The sequence below is a fragment of the Saimiri boliviensis genome, chromosome 6, assembly GCF_048565385.1.
Source record: "Saimiri boliviensis isolate mSaiBol1 chromosome 6, mSaiBol1.pri, whole genome shotgun sequence".
Classification (NCBI taxonomy): domain Eukaryota; kingdom Metazoa; phylum Chordata; class Mammalia; order Primates; family Cebidae; genus Saimiri; species Saimiri boliviensis.
The window spans coordinates 25,181,619-25,202,281 of record NC_133454.1 but is presented as its reverse complement, the minus strand read 5'-3'; the positions used below and the strand labels follow the sequence as shown (position 1 = coordinate 25,202,281).

At 48.8% G+C, this 20,663-nt stretch overlaps 1 protein-coding gene across 1 annotated transcript in view; it reads right to left on the bottom strand.

Moving 5' to 3' along the window:
• Positions 1-19,843, bottom strand: part of JAM3 (junctional adhesion molecule 3) — a 100,265-nt gene extending 80,422 nt beyond the window's left edge. Inside the window, exon 1 of the mRNA XM_074400432.1 lies at positions 19,693-19,843. Within this exon, the coding sequence (XP_074256533.1) occupies positions 19,693-19,795 (103 nt within the window). The 5' untranslated portion in view covers positions 19,796-19,843. The remainder of the gene's footprint in view (positions 1-19,692) is intronic.
• Between the last annotated feature and the right edge of the window lie 820 nt (positions 19,844-20,663).

Genomic DNA, 20,663 nt, shown 5'->3' with positions numbered 1-20,663 from the left:
TGCTACTGAGATCTTGTACTTTACACTGAGTCCCAGCCAGAGTCAATCTTCGGTTTCAGGGCTTTGGAAATAGGGAAAGTTCTTCCTAAGAGCTCTGGGCCAGGGATTTGACAGAATAATTTATGTCACTTGGAGCTTTCTAGAACGGGGAAGATACCTTTTAATGGTGGCCACTGCAGAGGTTCCAGATATCCTGTTCCAGGACTGGAAATGGGGGCACATAATTCGATTTCCAGGTTTCCAATGGGAAGGGGTTATTCCACAGGAAACTTTTTCCCCCAAAATTATTCAAGACCATGCCCCTTGAGCAAGCAGATAAAAGCTCTGGATAAGACTCTACAGTTTCTTTTCAATGTCATGAAATTATATTCCCACGAAATTTAGAATCAGGAAGAGTGGATGTATTTGGTCCTCTTGGGTGATTCTCAGATTCTGAAAGCACTCAAGACGCTCGGCGGAGACCTACTCCAGTGGGGATGGCCATGCAGCCCATGAGGGACAGAGAACTCGAATCCCGCATCCCCAAAGGGCACCTATGCTTCTGCACCCCTTACACTCCGAGGTCACCCCTTAGTCCATTCATTCTTGCAGGCAATAAGCTGTTTTCCAGCTGGGCATTGTTCTGTAGGTTTGCATGGTCCCCATGCACCAGGCCTACTGCTAGCTGCTGCCCAGGACAGAACACAGGAAGGAAACCGGAAGCTCTGCTGAGCTCCGAGGTCCAAGATTCTCCTTGTGCGCTCCCCACAAGGAAGCAATGGGCACCCCCACTGCCACTGGCCTAATACGGGCTTCGCCCTTTTTCATCTGGATTGTTAAAATAATCTGTAGGTATATCTGCCTGTATCTAGATGTTTCTTTTCAAAATTATGACTAGGACCTAAAACAATAAGGGGCACTCAGTAAGTATCTTTGGAATGAATGAGTATAAGACTCCTTTGCCCTGCAGAACCAACATCAGCTCATGCTGTCCTGCTTAAAATTCTTAACACCTTCAGACTATAGTTAACATCCCTTAGTACAGGAGTCCCCGGTCTTTTTGGCACCGGGGACACGTTTTGTGGAAGACAAGTTTTCCATGGAAAGGTTGGGTGGAGCAGTGTTTCCGGATACAACTGTTTCACCTCAGATAATCAGGCTGATTAGCTAGATTCTCATAAGGAGCGTGCAACTTAGACCCCTTGCATGTGCAATTCACAATGGGGTTTGTGTTCCCATGAGACTAATGCTGATCTGATAGGAGGCAGAGCTCAGGCGGTAATACTCTCCTACCTCTAACCTCCTGCGTGTGGTCCAGTTCCTGAGTACTACCAGTCTGAGGCCTGGGGGTTCAGGATCCCTGCCTTGGTATGACTTAAAAAATCACAGATGGGCCAGGCGCGGTGGCTCAAGCATGTAATCCCAGCACTTTGGGAGGCCGAGGCGGGTGGATCACGAGGTCGAGAGATCGAGACCATCCTGGTCAACATGGTGAAACCCCGTCTCTACTAAAAGCGCAAAAAATTAGCTGGGCATGGTGGCACGTGCCTGTAATCCCAGCTACTCAGGAGGCTGAGGCAGGAGAATTGCCTGAGCCCAGGAGGCAGAGGTTGCGGTGAGCCGAGATCGCGCCATTGCACTCCAGCCTGGGTAACAAGGGTGAAACTCCGTGTCAAAAAAAAAAAAAAAAAAAAATCACAGATGGGCCAGGCATGGTGGCTCAAGCCTGTAATTCCAGCACTTTGGGAGGCTGAGGCACGTGAATCACCTGAGGTCAGGAGTTCGAGGCCAGCCTGACCAACATGGAGAAATCCCATCTCTACTAAAAAGACAAAAATTAGCCGGCCATTGTGGCTGGCACCGATAATCCCAGCTACTAGGGAGGCTGAGGCAAGAGAATCGTGTAAACCCAGGAGGCGGAAGCTGCAGTGAGCCAAGATCGTGCCGCTGCACTCCAGCCTGGGCGACAGAGTGAGATTCCGTCTCAAAAAAATAAAAGAAGTCATGGATAAAAAAACACACCCTATGTTCATGAGAAGCACGACTTCAGCATGTCATACCACCCCCTCACCTATTGCCTTGAATCCAGCTATGCTAAGTTAGCTGTGGTTCCTAAAACTTGCCAGGCTCTTGTGAGCCATTGCAGTTATCTATGCTGTCCTTGCTGCCTGCATTACCCTCCCCTTCAGCCTGGTGTTGCCGAAAAAAGTCAAACTCTGTAAATTTTTTTTTTTTTTTTTTTTTTTTTTTTTTGAGACGGAGTTTCGCTCTTGTTACCCAGGCTGGAGTGCAATGGCGCCATCTCGGCTCACCGCAACCTCCGCCTCCTGGGTTCAGGCAATTCTCCTGCCTCAGCCTCCTGAGTAGCTGGGATTACAGACATGTGCCACTATGCCCAGCTAATTTTTTGTATTTTTAGTAGAGATGGGGTTTCACCATGTTGACCAGGATGGTCTCGATCTCTTGTTCTTGTGATCCACCTGCCTCGGACTCCCAAAGTGCTGGGATTAAAGGCTTCAGCCACCGCACCCGGCCGTAAAATATTTTAAGAGATTTCTCATTAGCCAAATATAAGTTACCAATGGCCCGTGACACAGAACTCAGGAGATCCTGAGAACAGGTGCCCAAGGTGGTTGGGCACAGCTTGGGTTTAGACATTTTAGGGAGACAGGAGACATCAATCAATACCTGTAAGATTCACATTGGTTTGGTCCAGAAAGGCAGGATGACTAGGGGATTCCAAGGTCATGGTTAGATAAGAGATAAAAGTCTTCATTATTTTGCAGACTTTGTTTGATCAGCCTTTCACTGAATACACAACTTACATGTGAGAGAGGGATAGAGGAATAGTCACGTATGCCTTAGTCCAGCTCCATGAATCTGCATTTGTACATAAACAATAGTGCAGAGGAAGCAATCAGATATGCCTTTGTCTCAGGTAAGCAGAGAGGGATGACTTTCTGTCCTGTACCTGTGAAGATAAGCTATCAATTTACATGGCCAGGGTAAAATTCAGTAGAAATATTTTTAGTGTAAAGATCTTGAGGCCCACAAGGAATTTCCTTGTGGGCAGACTATGAGGGAGGTGTGTAGCTTTAATATCTTTATAGCTATTTGTTTAGGAATAAAATGGGAGGCAGGCTTGCCTGAGATAGTTCCCAGCTTAACTTTTCAGTTCAGTGATTTGGGGGTCCAAGATTTATTTTCCTTTCACACTAGTCAGTTTCCTAACACCACGTGTCCTCTAGGAACCCCTTCTGGCATCGGGTCCTCATGGTAGAACCTCCTAACCCCAGAGTCCCCTCCAGGATGATCTAGGTGGCCCTCCTGTGTGCTCCTGTAACACTGTGGGTGCGTCTAGCTCACACTCTATTGCATCGGATTGTAATGCTGTATTTTCTCTGTGGTTCTAGTTCAGACTTCCAGAATTTAATGCTGTGTTCAATCTCCTCCTTTGCTAACATGTATGTTTGAGGCTATAATCCTTTGTAAGTACTGCAGTAGCTACTTCCCACAATTTGTACTATATACTGTCTTCATTGTCACTAGGTCCCAAATATTTTATAATTTCATTTGTCATCTCCACTTGACCACTTACTTTTTTTTTTTTTTTTTTTTTTTTTTGAGACAGAGTTTCGCTCTTGTTACCCAGGCTGGAGTGCAATGGCACGATCTCGGCTCACCGCAACCTCCGCCTCCTGGGTTCAGGCAATTCTCCTGCCTCAGCCTCCTGAGTAGCTGAGATTACAGGCACGTGCCACCATGCCCAGCTAATTTTTTGTATTTTTAGTAGAGACGGGGTTTCACCATGTTGACCAGGATGGTCTCGATCTCTCGACCTCGTGATCCACCCGCCTCGGCCTCCCAAAGTGCTGGGATTACAGGCTTGAGCCACCGCGCCCGGCCGACCACTTACTATTTAGAAGTCTACTTTATAAGCTTCTCAGTATATGGAGGCTGGCCCTGTGTTGCCGTCATAGACTGCCTTGGTCAGAGAACAAGGTCTATGTAAAATCGATGCTTTTGTATTTGTTGAGTCTGACATTATGGCTTAGTAATGGTTAATTGTTTCAAACGTGCAATGTGTGTATTCTCTAATGTTCGGGCTTAGAGTTCGAAATATATACCTATTCGTTTCAATTTCTTTATTATGCTACTCAAAATTTTACTACTTTTGCTTACTTTTTAAAAATTTTGTTATTATTTTATTTTATTTTTTATTTTATTTTTTGAGACGGGAGTTTCGCTCGTTACCTAGGCTGGAGCGCAATGGCACGATCTCGGCTCACTGCAACCTCCGCCTCCTGGGTTCAGGCAATTCTCCTAGCTCAGCCTCCTGAGTAGCTGGGATTACAGGCACGCGCCACCGTGCCCAGCTAATTTTTGTATTTTTAGTAGAGACGGGGTTTCACCAGGTTGACCACGGTGGTCTGGATCTCTTGACCGTCTGGGTCTCCCGAAGTGCTGGGATTATAGGCGTGAGCCACCGCGCCCCGCCCACTTTTTTTTCTTTCTTTTCTTTTTTTTTTGGCTTCAGCTGTCAATGCCTGGAAAAGTTTTGTTAAATATCGCACTACGATTATGGATTTTTCAGTATCTCAGTATAATTCTGTCAAGGGCTTTATGCTTCACCACACGGCCTGCGGGTTTGGGAAAGTCACACCACCCTGGGGGCGTTTGGAAGCACATGACCTCCCTCTTCCCAAGGGCTCCACCCTCTTCCTCTCTCCTTCTCCCTCAGGCTCAACGGCGAAATGGCGCTCTAGCCTCCGAGCATCTCCTTTCAATTCCAAGCTTCTTGGAGCCTTAGTTCCTCTCCCAAATATGCCTATTAAACATTTTCTTCCAAATAAACACGGTCCCCTTGAATGCCTCTTCGGCAAACACAACGTTCCCTATCACGCTATGGGGTCCTAATTAGGGAAAAGGAGTCAGGCTGGCGGGACCAGGAGAAAGCAAAGCAATAGAGAAAGCAGATAAGCTCTAGGTCTGCCTTCCTTCGTGGTCCAGAACATGTAGACAAAAAGAAGGAGATAAGCTCTAGGTCTGCCTTTCTTTATGACGCAGGACATGCATCTCTCCTGAGCAGATAAGGTGCAGAAATCACAGACTTGCTGCTCATCATCAAAAGCCTCAATTTATCAGACACCTCGGCAGACCGAAGAATGCAGGTGAGCTTCCTGCTACCTTCCTGTTATCAACCCGCCCAACAGGCACCCTGTAGAGTCCCAGCCCGCCTTTGCCTCCCTGCAGTCAGCTCCCATCCTGCTGCTTCTGCGAACTGCTCCCTGGCAAAATACTGTCCTACTTTCTCTAATACATCTGTCCTTCTTTATCTACGACTGTCTTGGTAAATTTATTTATTTATTTGTTTATTTTTTTTATTTATTTTTTTTGAGACAGAGTCTCACTCTCACCCAGGCAGGAGTGCAATGGTGCGACCTCAGCTAACTGCAACCTCCACCTCCTGGGCGCGCCTGCTATTCTCCCACTTCAGCCTCCCCGGTAGCTGGGACTACAGGAGTGCGCCACCACACCTGGCCAATTTTTGTATTTTTTGTTAAAGAGGAGGCTTCACCATGTTGGCCAGTCTAGATTCCAACTCCTGTCCTCAGGTGATCCATCCACCTTGGCCTCCCAAAGTGCTGGGATTACAAGCGTGAGCTACCATGTCTGGCCTTGGTAAATTCCTTTACCCCCTCACCATTGGCCAAGATACTCATGGCTTACCACTACACACATCATGTGAGAGTTATGATTTCCACATCGTATCTTCCAGTTGGACCACCAGTTCAGGAAGCCTGATCTCAGGCATCCGGGGGTGTGTACTACACAGTGTTTTCCAAGAAACACATTAGAATGCTAAGAAAAACACTCACGGCTGGGCGTGGTGGCTCACGCCTGTAATCCAAGCACTTTGGAAGCCAAGGCTGATGGGACGGATCACCTGAGGTTGGGAGTTCGAGACCAGCCTGACCAACATGGGGAAACCCTGTCTTAAAAAAAAAGAAAACACTGACACAGGAGTCATAACGGTGTACATTGTAGAACCATCTGTAAAGCATTTTAAGAATATCTTCATGCTTAGAATAACTGAGAAAATTTTCTTCCTGAAGATGGAGAAATACTTGGAGTAACCCTCGATAGTCACCTTACACTAACTATTCATCTAGCAAATATTACATTGTGTTTGTGCCTGGGACTGAGCTAGGAACTCAGCAGCAGATACGACTTGGACAGGTTTTCTTTGCTTTCCCTTAAAGAGTCCATGTTCCCGTGGAAGAGACAGGAAGACAAATCACTTAATTTTTCTTGGGGGTCCAGGAAACCTCAGAAAGATGGAGTCTGCCATACTATCACATTATATAGAAAAATTTTGAATAAGAGGGCAGAAAAATTAAAATGCACATGGAGCTTGAAATAGATAAATACGTCTCCAAGTAACAGAAACAGGAAGGAATTCAAAGCCAAAATAAATTTGCAAGTCAGAGCCATGATAGTATGACGAAGACAAGGAGATCCTAGAAAGAACTAGGGGAGCAGAAATAACACCCACCAAGTGTGTCAGAGAGACCCGAGGGCCCATTTGAAGCAGGACTTTGGAACTGACATCCTGCTCCCTCAGGACGCGGTGGCCAGGAAAAAACTCCATCCATCAGTTTCTGCCCTAGGTATGAGTGAGAAGAAAAACCATTTCCTGTGGGAACTCAAGTCTCAGCCGGACGCAGTGGCTCACACCTGTAATCCCAGCACATTGGGAAGCTGAGGCTAGAAGATCACTGGAGGTGAGGAGTTTGAGACCAGCCTGGCCAATATGGTGAAACCCAGTCTCTACTAAAAACACAAAAATTAGCCGGGTGTGACGGCGGGTGCCTACAATCCCAGCCATTTGGAAGGCTGAGGCAGGTGAATCGCTTGAACCCAGTAGGCGGAGGTTGCAGTGAGCCCAGATCATGCCACTGCACTCCAGCCTGGGTGACAGAGTCTCCAGGCCTGCATCACATGCTGGTGTTGGGTGTGAACTTGTACCATCCCCCATGGTGTGGAAGTCCCCAAGCCCAGAAATTAATGTGGTCACACTGGGGAACCTCTAGACCAACCAGTGGAAGCAAAAGGTACAACTGTTCCTAGCATGTTCCAGAACATCAGTGATCTCCACAGAATGGAAAAATCTCTGATGAAGAGGAGCTAACAGGTGACAAACCACAGGTGAAAGCCGGCGTGCCTACGTGACAGGTGGGAGCCAGCGTATCCACATGACACGTGGAAGCCAGTGTACCTACGCGACAGGCAGGAGCATTGCACTCTCAAACCCTGAGATGACGAATGGTCCGACAGAGACAATAAGATAAGTGGGTTTGCAAAGTACAGAGAGATAAAAGGACTAGCAAACACAGAGATATAAAGAGGACACTAGGAAAGAACAGGCACATGAGAAAAAGAGAAACGTAGTAAAACCCAAACCAAAACCCGAAACCTCTCAACAGAAGAATCAAATAGTAGTCTGAAGGAAAACTTGTGAAGTAGAAGATGGATCTTAGAAAACTATCCAGAATGAGATGCAGGGTGGTAAACATATGGAAATATAAAAAAGATTTTGGCTAGGCGTGCTGGTTCATGCCTGTCATCCCTGCGCTTTGGGTGGCTGAGGCAGGTGGATCACTTGAGGTCAGGAGTTCGAGACCAGCCTAGCCAACATGGTGAAACCCCATCTCTACTAAAAATACAAAAAATTAACTGGGCGTGGTGGTGGGCGCCTGTAATCCCAGCTACTCAGGAGGCTGAGGCAGGAGAATTGTTTGAACTCAAGAGGCAGAGGTTGCAGTGAGCTGAGATCAGGCCACTGCACTCCAGCCTGGGCAATAAGAGCAAACTTCGTCTCAAAAAATTAAAAAAAAAAAAGATGTTGGCTGGGTGCAGTGGCTCACACCTGTAATCCCAGCACTTTGGGAGGTGGGTGGATTACCTGAGGTCAGGAGTTCAAGACCAGCCTAACCAACATAGTGAAACTCAGTCTCTATTGAAAATATAAAAATTAGCCGGGCATCATGGTGGAGGGCGCCTGTAATTCCAGCTACTTGGGAGGCTAAGGCAGGAGAATTGCTTGAACTTGGGAGGTAGAGGTTGCAGTGAGCTGACATCAGGCCACTGTACTCCATCCTGGGCAAAAGAGCGTGACTTTGTTTCGGGGGGGAAAAAAGGGATTTTAAGTGATGTGCACTCTAGAAACACGTTGTAGTGAAAAAAAAAAAAATATGGGCATAAAGGCAGTAATTGAGCCGGGCGCGGTGGCTCATGCCTGTAATCCCAGCACTTTGGGAAGCCGAAGTGGGTGGATCACGAGGTTAAGAGATCGAGACCATCCTGGTCAACATGGTGAAACCCCGTCTCTACTAAAAATACAAAACATTAGCTGGGCATGGTGGCTCGTGCCTGTAATCCCAGCTACTCAGGAGGCTGAGGCGGGAGAATTGCCTGAACCCAGGAGGCGGAGGTTGCAGTGAGCCGAGATCGCGCCATTACACTCCAGCCTGGGTAACAAGAGCGAAACTCCGTCTCAAAAATAAAAAAAAAAGGCAGAAATTGAAGACGGAATGGCTCAGAATTTGCCAGACTTGGTGAAAGACATGAGTTCTTAGCGTGAAGAGGCTATCCTAAATAGGATATCCTAGGATAAAGAGATAACTCATTTTGTTTTGTCACACCTCGCCACATGGGTCTTTCCTAGACATAACACAAAGAACTCAAAGACTAAGAGAAAAATCTCAAGGTTAGTTATGGTCAAAAGATTGGCTATTTGTCAGGAAACGACAGTAGAAGCTAGAACAAAATGAAATAATTGCTTCAAAGTGCTAATGTAAAAAAGAAGTCAGTCCAGGTTTCTGTATTAGCTAAGTAATGATTCAAGAGTAAAGGGAAAAAAATTTGAGAGAATTTATCAACTCTTGTTGAAAGGAATACTGACGAATTATTTAAAAGAAAAGCTTAGCCGGCGCGGTGGCTCACACCTGTAATCCCAGCACTTTGGGAGGCTGAGGCGGGTGGATCACAAGGTCAAGAGATTGAGACCATCCTGGTCAACGTGGTGAAACCCCGCCTCTACTAAAAATACACAAAAGTAGCTGGGCACGGTGGTGCACGCCTGTAATCCCAGCTACTCAGGAGGCTGAGGCAGGAGAATTGCTTGAACCCAGGAGGCAGAGGTTGCGGTGAGCCGAGATCGTGCCACTGCACTCCAGCCTGGGTAACAAGAGCGAAACTCCATCTCAAAATAAATAAATAAATAAAATAAAAGCTTAAGTCAAAAAAAAGGCAAATCTGTACTCAGGGGAAGCAATGGGATAAAAGAGCAACAGTGAGAAGAAATGTAGGAAGCAGGTGAACATAAGTAAGTCAGTATCAACTGTAGAAGCTGATAATAGCAATAATCTATGTGTGAAAGTTACAGAAACAAAAATATTAGACAATGATAACAGGAACAGTTAGAGCTGGAAGAATTTCAGAGTATTGAAAGGGCAGTCAAGGTTAATTAGATTTAAACTTTCAAAATTAAAGGCTATATTTTAAATGCTTAAGGGTAATCCTTAAAAGGATGGAAATGAAATATACGACTTCCACATCGTGTGGTAGGTGGATGGGTATCTAGCATGAGCCCTTGATATTTAGGCTAGGTTATTTTGAAGGTTTTACGTGGGAGATGGAGCGTTATTGAAGGCTTTCTAACAGGGGAGTGGCTAGGCACAGAGCAAGACCCACCCCCTTTACACTACCCTGGCCCACCCTGGCCAGAATTCAATGACCTGCTCTGTGTTCTATCTTGGAAATAGCACCTATCACTGGGTGCATTCTGTATGAACAGAGGTGTAGAGCATGCCACTGTCTTGCTGCTGGACTGTGAACTCCTAAAGGGGAGAAACATTTTACAAATGGAAGTCAATGACCTGTCAGCAGAGTGGACGCAGTCAAGACCTTGCTGCGGCTCTGACTCTCCCGTTCCCTTTTTTTTTTTTTTTTTTGGAGACTGTCATCCAGGCTGGAGTGTAGTGTCGCGATCTCACCTCACTGCAACCTCTGCCTCCTGGGTTTGAGCAATTCTCCTGTCTCAGCCTCCCTAGTAGTTGGGATTACAGGTGCCCGCCACCACACCTAGCTAGTTTTTGTATTTTTAGAAGAGACAGAGTTTCATCGTATTGGCCAGGCTGGTATCCAAGTCCTGACCTCAGGTGATTCCCCCGCCTTGGCCTCCCAAAGTGCTGGGATTACAGGCATGAGCCACCACACCTGGCCCGTTTCTCACCTCTCTTCAGAGGACTGCCTGGGGGTACCAAAGCCACCTCTCCATTGTGCTCAGGGAGCCACTAATGCCTGGCAATTTCTGCATGTGGATTATCTATGGAAACACAGCTCCCTTGTTACCAGTTGAGACAAACTGAGCAGTAATTGTCCCCAGACCTCCCCCGCAGGTCAGCTAAGGCTGGGACGGGCCTGAAATGGCACACTTATTTGGCTTCTTTCCCTTTCCTGACCTGCTTCCCACACTCCTCTGTACTTCCCATGGGAGCAATTTGTTCTCTACAAACCATCTCAGGGTTGACTTTACACCTCACCTAAGACAAAGCCCAGCAACACGTCAGTTACAAAACACTCATTAAGCGCTCATGGACACCTGGCTTCACATTAGCTGCTATCAGAAAGTCATCTCCCCTCCCTGCTCTCTTCCCCTCTCCCTTATCTTTTTTTTGTCTCCCTAAGCCAGGAGGAGCCAGCTAGCCTCCAGTTCCGCCTCCTAGGCTGTGAGTGAGGACAGCCAGACTTTGCTATTGAGCAGCAGTCCTTGACTAAATCCTTGCCCTCCTCTGGGATTTGTTTTCCAGTTTTTCAGTTTGTTTTGTGAGACAGAGTCTCCCTTTGTCACCTAGGCAGGGGTGCAGTGGTGCAATCACAGCTCACTGCAGCCTCAACCTCCTGGGCTCAAGCGATCCTCCTACCTCAGCCTCTTCATAGTTGAGACTACAACACTTGGCTAATTAAAAACATTTCTCAGCCTCTCAAGTAGCTGGGAGTACAAATGCACGCCACCATGCTCAGCTTCCTATCTCTTTTCCTTCTGAGATGGAGTCTCACTCTCGTTGCCCAGGCTGGAGTGCAATGGCACCATTTCAGCTTACTGCAACCTCCGCCTCACAGGTTCAACTGATTCTTCTGCCTCAGCCTCCCGAGCAGCTGGAATTACAGGTACACGCATCACGCCCTGCTAATTTTTTGTATTTTTAGTAGAGACGGGGTTTCACCATGTGGGCCAGGCCGGTCTCAAACTCCTGACCTCAGGTGATTTGCCTGCCTCGGCTTCCCAAAGTGCTGGGATTACAGTCATGAACCACCGCGGCCAACAGTTTTTAATAGGAATGATATTATATATTCTCCTTCTATTACATGTTTTCTGTGACTATTTAAAGCAAACAACATACACGTGGATTTTGGAAAAAGGAAGTGCTCTTGGCAGGTCCTTCCAGAGAATTCAGAATCCCCTGAAGGACTTAGAGAAAGCTTTCCAGCCACTCCCCTCGTCTCCTCCTCTGGGCCGGAGCAGCCCCTGCAGCATGTGTGAGTGGTCGGCCCTGCCAGGCTGGAGGGAAGCCTTGGGCCTAAGGAGGTTGCCTGGTTCCCTCCGCAGTGTCTGGAAAGTATTAATAACTGTGGCAGGGAGGATTAGCCATATGCCACATAATTCGTGTTAATCGGGATTGGGGGGACCTTGTGGTTGTAAGTAACAGATGAGCTGACCCGCCCTCCCGTCCTTCCCTGCCTTCCCGCAGCGGCGGGGCTTCCTGCCCGCCCGCCCTCTTTCCTTCCATCTGCAACCTCTCTGTTCTGGGCCCCTTTCTCCCTGCCTGCTTTCCAGATCGGATCCCCTGCCTCTCGCTGTTTCTGTCTCCCCATTCTTTGGCTTCTAAGTTAGAGATTCCTTGGCTCCTGGCCTCTGACTTTGCACGCGTTCTCAGTTGCTTTCTTCCACCTCAATGTCTGTCCTTGTCCCCTTCCTGCCTCTCCCTCCCATTTTTTTCACATGCAGTGACCCACACGCTCCTAACTTCTCTTTCTGGCATCAACGAAAACTCTTGACTCTTGGTTGCCCTGCAAAGACCAAGTTCAGTGTTCTCAGGCAATCCTTCCTGCCCCACCCACGCCGAGCCGAGCCGAGCCTCTCCAGGGTGTGTTCTCCTAACATTCCTGCCCTCACAGAGAATTCCCAACCATTGTTTGCCCTCGCAGCGGGGAAGGAGAGGTCACAGCCTGACTCTGAGAAGCTGCTCTCCTTTCTTCCTCCCCCGGTCTCCAGGCTGAGCCCAGAACAGCATGCACAGGAGGGAAACAGACTTTCCTCACAGGGTCCAATGTCTCGGGGGCCCCAGCCTGCATGGAGTTGCTATTCCTGCCTCCGTGCTGCCCTGTCTGTCCCCCTGTCCCCTGTGTGTGCACGTGTACCTCCCTTTCTGAGTGGAAGAATGCACATGGTTCTGTCTCAGAAGGAGACACACACAGCTGCAGTGGTTCTGTGTGAGAGACGTGGCTAAGGTGAAGATGGATCTGTGGGCATCTGTGTGTTAGAGGTCTCTGACCCAGAGCAACTCCATCTTTTTTTTTTTTTTTTTTTTTTTTTGAGACGGAGTTTCGCTCTTGTTACCCAGGCTGGAGTGCAATGGCGCGATCTCGGCTCACCGCAACCTCCGCCTCCTGGGTTCAGGCAATTCTCCTGCCTCAGCCTCCTGAGTAGCTGGAATTACAGGCACGTGCCACCATGCCCAGCTAATTTTTTGTATTTTTAGTAGAGACGGGGTTTCACCATGTTGACCAGGACGGTCTCGATCTCTTGACCTCGTGATCCACCTGCCTCGGCCTCCCAAAGTGTTGGGATTACAGGCTTGAGCCACCGCGCCCGCCCGAGCAACTCCATCTTGAATGGGGCTGGGTAAAAAAGGGCTGAGACCTGCTGCGCTGCGCTGCGCTCCCAGTAGGTTAGGCATTCTGTCACAGGATGAGATAGTAGGTGGGCACAAGATACAGGTCATAAAGACCTTGCTGATCAGTTTCAGAAAAGAAGCTGGCCCAAACCCAACCAAACCAAGACGGTGAAGAGAGTGACCTCTGGTCGTCCTCACCGCTACACTCCCGTTAGTGCCATGACAGTTTAGGGATGCCACGGCAGCGTCAAGGAGTTACCCTATATGGTCAAAAAAGGGGAGGCACGAATAATCCAACCTTTGTTTAGCATATAGTCAAGAAATAATCAAGGCCGGGCGCGGTGGCTCAAGCCTGTAATCCCAGCACTTTGGGAGGCCGAGGCGGGCGGATCACGAGGTCAAGAGATCGAGACCATCCTGGTCAACATGGTGAAACCCCGTCTCTACTAAAAATACAAAAAATTAGCTGGGCATGGTGGCGCGTGCCTGTAATCCCAGCTACTCAGGAGGCTGAGGCAGGAGAATTGCCTGAACCCAGGAGGCAGAGGTTGTGGTGAGCCAAGATCGCGCCATTGCACTCCAGCCTGGGTAACAAGAGCGAAACTCCGTCTCAAAAAAAAAAAAAAAAAAAGAAATAATCATAAAAATGGGCAATCAGCAGTCCTCAGAGCGGCTTTACCTTTTTTATTCCTTTCCTTTTTTAATAAACTTGCTTTCCCTTTATGGACTTGCCCGGAATTCTTTCTTTCTTTTTTTTTTTTTTTTTGAGACGGAGTTTCACTCTTGTTGCCCAGGCTGGAGTGCAATGGCGCGATCTCGGCTCACCGCAACCTCCGCCTCCTGGGTTCAGGCAATTCTCCTGCCTCAGCCTCCTGAGTAGCTGGGATTACAGGCACGTGCCACCATGCCCAGCTAATTTTTTGTATTTTTCGTAGAGACGGGGTTTCACCATGTTGGCCTGGATGGTCTTGATCTCTTGACCTCGTGATCCACCCGCCTCGGCCTCCCAAAGTGCTGGGATTACAGGCTTGAGCCACCGCGCCCGGCCGGAATTCTTTCTTGAGTGCAATCCAAGAAGCCTCTCTTGGCACCTGGATTGGGACCCCTTTCCAGTAACATGTGCATAGACGCGCTTATGAGCAGCATTTTGCAGAAAGCTGTTGTGGAGTGTCTGGAAAGGGCATTTGCAGAATGTATTTTGTTTTTCACTTTCTAGTCTTTTGAGATAGGGTCTTACTCTCTCGCCCAGGCTGGAATGCAGTGGCGTGATCTCGGCTTATTGCAGCCCGCATTTCCCCAGCTCAAGTGATCCTTCCACGTCAGCCTCCAAATAGTTGGGACTACAGGTGCATGCCATCACCACAGGCTATTTTTTTTTTTTTTTTTTTTTGGTATTTTTTTGTAGAGATGGGGTTTTGCCATGTTGCTCACACCAGTCTTGAACTGCCTTGACTTCCCAAAATGTGGGGATTACAGGCATCGGCCACTGTGCCAGGCCAGGAATGTGTATTTAGTGACAAGTAGGGACTACGGTGGCAACATTTTTTATGTGCATGGACTGTCTAGGAAGGGTTTTGGATAAGAGCAAAAAGGAAGCTCTCCTGTGCTTATTTTTTTTAAATGATACATGATAATTGTACATTATCACGCGGGATACACGGGATATTTTGATACAGATACAACGTGTAATCATCAATCTCCTGTGCTTCTTAGAAGCATTCAAACCTCCAGGTGCCAACACTTTGGGAGGCTGAGACGGGAGGATCGCTTGAGTCTAGGAGTTTTTTGGAGACAGAGTCTTGCTCTCTTTCCTAGGGTGGAATGCGATCTCGGCTCACTGCAACCTCCACCTCCAGGGTTCAAGAGATTCTCGTGCCTCAGCCTCCCAAGTACCTGGGATTACAGGCACCCACCACCATGCCTAGCTAATTTTTGTATTTTTGCAGAGATGGAGTTTCACCATGTTGGCCAGGCTGGTCTTGAACTCCTGACCTCAGGTGATCCACCCATCTCAGCCTCCCAAAGTGCTGGGATTACAGGCACCAGCCATCACACCCGGCCAAGTACATGAGTTTAAGACCAGCCTGGGTAACATAGTGAGACCTCGTTTCTACAGAAAAAAAAAAAAAGAAAGAAAGAAAAGAAAGAAGGAAAGGGAAAAAAAAGCATTCAAACCATCTCGTAGGATGGGCTCTTAAACCATCCAATTCTAGGCCGGCAGCAAAAGTCCAGGGTGTGTCTTCCCTGCAGAGATTAGCTTTGTTTCCAAGAGCTCATTAGACAGAAAAAAATCATCTTTGACCTTGCTCACCAGTTTCTGCACCTCAAGGACGAGTGTGCGCGCGCGCACGCACGCACGCTCGCTCGCACGCACGCACGCACGCACGCACGTCCTCCTGTCGTTGGGCCTCCCACCTGCGCGCGGGCTGCTCCGTCTCCCAGCCCAGGGACGGGTTCCCAGAGCAGGCTCCAACCTCAGTGGCCTTCAGGGCCCCCGGGCCTCTCTTGGTGACAGAGGTCTCATAAGGAGGCAGAAGGGCAGAGAGCGAAAACCACGTCTGTGCGTCTTCCCCGTGTTCCAGGGCCCCACTGACGAGCCCTGAGACGCACCCTTCTCGGGAGGAGCCCTCGGGAGGGAGCAGCCGGCCCGCGCCGCCTCTGCCCACCCCGGGTGGCCGCGACGGGGAGTCCCCTTCCTGCCCGGGGTGCACCGTTTCCCAGCCTCACTGCGCCACCGTGTGGCCGCCTCGTGCAATGGCAGTTGCTTACGCCTTCCCCACCCTCCCCGCCCTCCCCATGCCGGTTCTCTTAGTAGTTCGGTGTTCTGTGCTCAAGTTTTCAAGGCAATTTTGTGTACAGTATTCCAGTATTTTTTGGCGGGGGGACAGGGTCTCGCTCTGTCGTCCAGAATGGAGTGAGTGCAATGGCAAGATCACGACTCACTGCAGCCTCCACCTCCGCCACTCAAGTGATCCTCCTGCCTCAACCTCCGGAGTAGCTGGGACCACGGGAATGTGCCACTATGTCCAGCGAATTTTTTAATTTTTTTGTGGAGATGGGGTCCTGCTGAGTTTCCCAGGGTGGTCTCAAATTCCTGATGGCAGGCGATCCTCTCACCTCGGCCTCCCAAAGTGCTGGGATTACAGGCAATACCCCAGTATTTTAAGAACTTGCAGTCTTAAGCAGAGATACCCAGAAAGACTTGAGTCCTGAACTGGGCATGTACATAAAGCAATAAAGAGCCAAGACTGAAAGCTGCAAGTCAGTGTATTTAGGTGGAGATGAGGAAGAAGAAAAAATAGCCATTAGAATTCCAAATATGTCAAACGGGGCTGGTGAGGAGCCAGGGTGAGACCCTAGCTCAGTCGGTGAGGTGAATTTTGCTGCCCTCTTCAAGAGAGTTTTAAAAAATATTGATCGATTATGTTGTAGAGACAGGATCTGACTTCATCACCCAGGCTGAGTGCAGTTTCACCACCATAGCCCACTACAGCCTGAACTCCTGGGCACATGCCCTCGTTCGTCCTCAGCCTCCCAAGTAACTGGGACCACAGGTTTGTGCCACCATTTCCAGATAATTTTTAAAATTTTTGTACAACAAGGTCTCATTATGTTGCCCAGGCTGGTCTCCAACTCCTGGGCTCAATCGATCTTCCTGCTTCAGCGTCTGAAAGTACTGGGATTAAAAGTGTGAGCCACCTTGCCCGGCCATGTACTTATTAAAAATAAAAATAAAAAAATAAAAAAGCTGTTCGATCAGAGTAGAACAGCCTGGATTGTCAGCCTGGGGTCTCCTTGCTGTGCATCCAGAGACCTCCCTGGGGAGGGAGGAGCCAGCCACAGGCTTCCTCCAGCAGAGAGGGGCCAAGCGTCACCAAGGGGAAGGGAAATGTCTGTCACCTGTGCAGGAGCACTGCCGTCCACGTCGGAAGTCCTGCTCTTCTCCTCACTCTGTGGCCTTGAGAAACTTCAGGACCTGGCTTTGCCTGTGTTCAAGCTGTGTCTGCTCCTACTGCTCGCTTCGTGCCTTGCTCAAACTGGTGTATTCTTCTTTCCCCAGCCGCCACTGGTTCTTACGCTTTGTGGGCAGCATGACTTTTGCTCAGAATGCCCTTCTCGCTCCATCTGTGCCTTTAAATCCTTTTTTTTTTTTTTTTTTTTTTTGAGAAGGAGTTTTGCTCTTTTTGCCCAGGTTGGAGTGCAATGGTGCAATCTTGGCTCACCACAACCTCCGCCTCCCGGGTTCAAGCGAGTCTCCTCTCTCAGCCTCCTGAGTAGCTGAGATTACAGGCATGTACCACCACACCCAGCTAATTTTGTATTTTTAGTAGAGACGAGGATTCTCTGTGTGGGTCAGGCTGGTCTTGAACTCTTGACCTCAGGTGATCCGCCTGCCTCGGCCTCCCAGAGTGCTGGGTTTACAGGTGTGAGCCACTGTGCCCGGCCATCTGTGCCTTTAAATCCTATCCATCCTCAAGGTGAACCTAAATTTCTTCCAGGGGGCTTTTGCAAGTCTTCCCAGCTGGGAACTTGCCCTCACCTTCTCTGAAAGCCTCCCTGGGACTCCATGGATCCTTCTCTTGGGAGCATTATCTGGTTCTACGAGGTATATTCTGTTTATTTGATATGTCATAGATATTTGGGGGTCCATGTGATATTTTTATCCATGTATATAACATGTGATGATTAAGTCAGGTTACTTGAGATGGCCATCCGTCAACTTTGATCTTTTCTTTCTTGTTGGGAGCATAGACTATTCTAGTCACGTGTGCCTTTACTGTGTGTCCGTCACCAGGCATTCAACTCTATGTGTGAACAAACACTATGTTAGATTCAGCATCATGCAGCGTGCCTAACACTATGCTTGAGCTGTATTCAGTGTTGAGCAGACCTCTTGTTGAATGAAAAGGAATTTCCCTATTTTTCATAGCTCAACTTAAATATAATGTTTCCCAGGCCAGGTGCAGTGGCTTAAGTCTGTCATTCCAGCACTTTGGGAGGCCAAGGTGGCAGGAGTTCGAGATTAGCCTGGTCAACATAGCAAAACCCCGTCTCTACCAAAAATACAAAAATTAGCTGGGCATGGTGGCATGTGCCTGTAGTCTCAGCTACTCAGGAGGCTGAGGCAGGAGAATCACTTGAACCCAGGAAGCAGTGGTTGCAGGGAGCCGAGATTGCACCGCCGCACGCCAGCATGACTCTGTCTCAAAAACTATATGTATATTACATTATATATTTTATAGAATATAGTTATCTATTTTATAATATAGATTTATTTTTATATATTTACTTATAATATATTTTTATATGTGTTATGTATATATGATATCTCCCAGTATGTCTCCATGAATGTCACCACTAGCTCAAGGTCGGGGTGACATGCCCCCTCAGTACCTCCAGAACATGCACTCTTCCCACCACCGTGGCTGTCACACTTATTCCAACGCCTTGTCACTTGCTTTCCCACCCACTAGATGACAAGCACCTTGCGGAAACACTGTGTGTGTGAAGTCTCCACTGCCTGCATTGCACATGGCAAATTGTAGGAGCTCAGTAACTATCTGATGAACAGATAGATAGACAAATAAATGGATGTGTGGATGCATGGATGTAGGAAAGGGGAGGAGGGTAAAGTTGACCTTTCAGGTTGCTTTAAGCTCTAATATTTTATGATTACAGAACGTTGAACTCTTCTTTGGGGGAAAGTAGTCCAAGCTATTTGGAAAATAATACAGTGATCGTTGTAGAATCAGGTGGTGGTTTTCCTTCCAATGGACATTGCTTCTGGAGGGGGCGGGGTCTGCTCTTCCCATTCTATGGGGAATTTCATGTTCCTTGGGCTAAGCTTGGCCCAGAACTTGGCAAGATCTCTGGGGCGTTCATTTTTGTCACCCAGCCCCGGTAGGAGGGTGGATAGGTGGGAGGGGAACTGTTTTGGGAAAGAGTGCTGGGGAGTGTTTGTGTGTGCGATGAGTCAGGCCCCGGAGCTGGGAGCCTTCCTCTCTGCTGGCTCTCTGTGGGGGTAGTTCTCACCAGTCACTGGGAGGGTAGAGGATCACCAACTGTCTTCGGAAAGTTTGGAAAGTTTTCTTAGTCATTACGCCAAGTCAGCTGGAGCTTTATGTAATGGGGACAAGCAGAGGTATGATGGCATCAGAACGGCTGCTTCTCTTTCGGCAGCGGCTCTCACCCCTCCCCTCCTAACTGCCAGGGCTGGCGACCGGCCCTACATATAGGAGGTGGCATTTGGGGGCTAAGGGTCCCTGCTGTAGATGTTTGATTCCCACTGGGAAAGAACTTGGGTTGTTTTAGAGAAGCCCTCAGGAAGGGCTGCGTGCGCTCTCAGCCCTGCCCACCCTCCTTTTGCATCCAGCATCACGTGGCGGGTGAGAATCAAGCTGGGCTCCCCAGCACCTCAGGACTCCTGCTGCCTGAGCCCCAGCCACAGAAGACCCGCTTCCCCAGCCACAGTCCGCGCTCCCATGCTGCTGGCCAAGGCAGCCTATCTCTGCTCTCTTATCTCCTCACTCTCCAGGAGATGCATCACTGGGCTTCCTGTCTCTGACACCAAAGCCAATTTGCCTATCACAATTCGAGTTCTGTCAGTGACAGCTCCAGATAGGGCCTGAAATCATGTTTGTGTGTGGACATGCATGCGCCCGTGCGCCTAACGGAGAGAGATACAAAGAGAAGGAAGGATGGGACAGGAGAGGTTTCAGGTCTGGGAGGAGCAAGGATCATGGTGACTTACCTGGCTGAGGGGACCAGGGCCACGGGGAAGAAACAGCAACACCCAGAGGTCTGTGGAGAGTTGCAGGGCCTTCCACGGGCCTCTTCCAGGCAGCTGAAGCCATCTTAGAGAAGCTGGGGCTTGTCTGCCTTTGTTACTTACAGGGAGGGAGGTACCCCAGGTCCGGGTCCGAGAACTGCCGGGGCCGGAAGCTTTGGAAAAGATGAGATGGAGCATTGTTTTGGTTGGGAAGCAGAGTGCTAAGGAGTAGCATCATTGCAGCATCACGCCTGGTGACTTCCCAGAGCAAGGAAGAATGGATGCAGTTAAGAAATTAAGGTAAGCCGGGCGCGGTGGCTCAAGCCTGTAATCCCAGCACTTTGGGAGGCCGAGGCGGGTGGATCACGAGGTCAAGAGATCGAGACCATCCAGGTCAACATGGTGAAACCCCGTCTCTACTAAAAATACAAAAAATTAGCTGAGCATGGTGGCACATGCCTGTAATCCCAGCTACTCAGGAGGCTGAGGCAGGAGAATTGCCTGAACCCAGGAGGCGGAGGTTGCGGTGAGCCGAGATCGTGCCATTGCACTCCAGCCTGGGTAACAAGAGCGAAACTCCGTCTCAAAAAAAAAAAAAAAAAAAAGAAATTAAGGTAAGAAGTGAGGATACATTTCCTGACAGTGAAGAGGACTGGTCTGACCCAGTGGCCCCAAAAGAGAGTTTCAAAATCAGGCGTCTAGTGATCAAGCCTAGACTGAACAGCAGGAGGGGATGCTGGCAGGGCAGGACTAGCCGGTGGTTCTGAGATCTCCTAGTCCCACGTTACAGCTCTGGTCCTTCCTCAATGCCAGGAAGTTGGGTAGGTGCTCGAGGCCTCCCAGAGGCCAGAGGGAGAAACCGGAAGGGAGGACCACAGAGGGGGCTTGAGATGGAGTGGGATCGCAGCAAGCGGGGAGGGGCGCAAGGATATCTGGGAGAGAGGCTGGAGAGT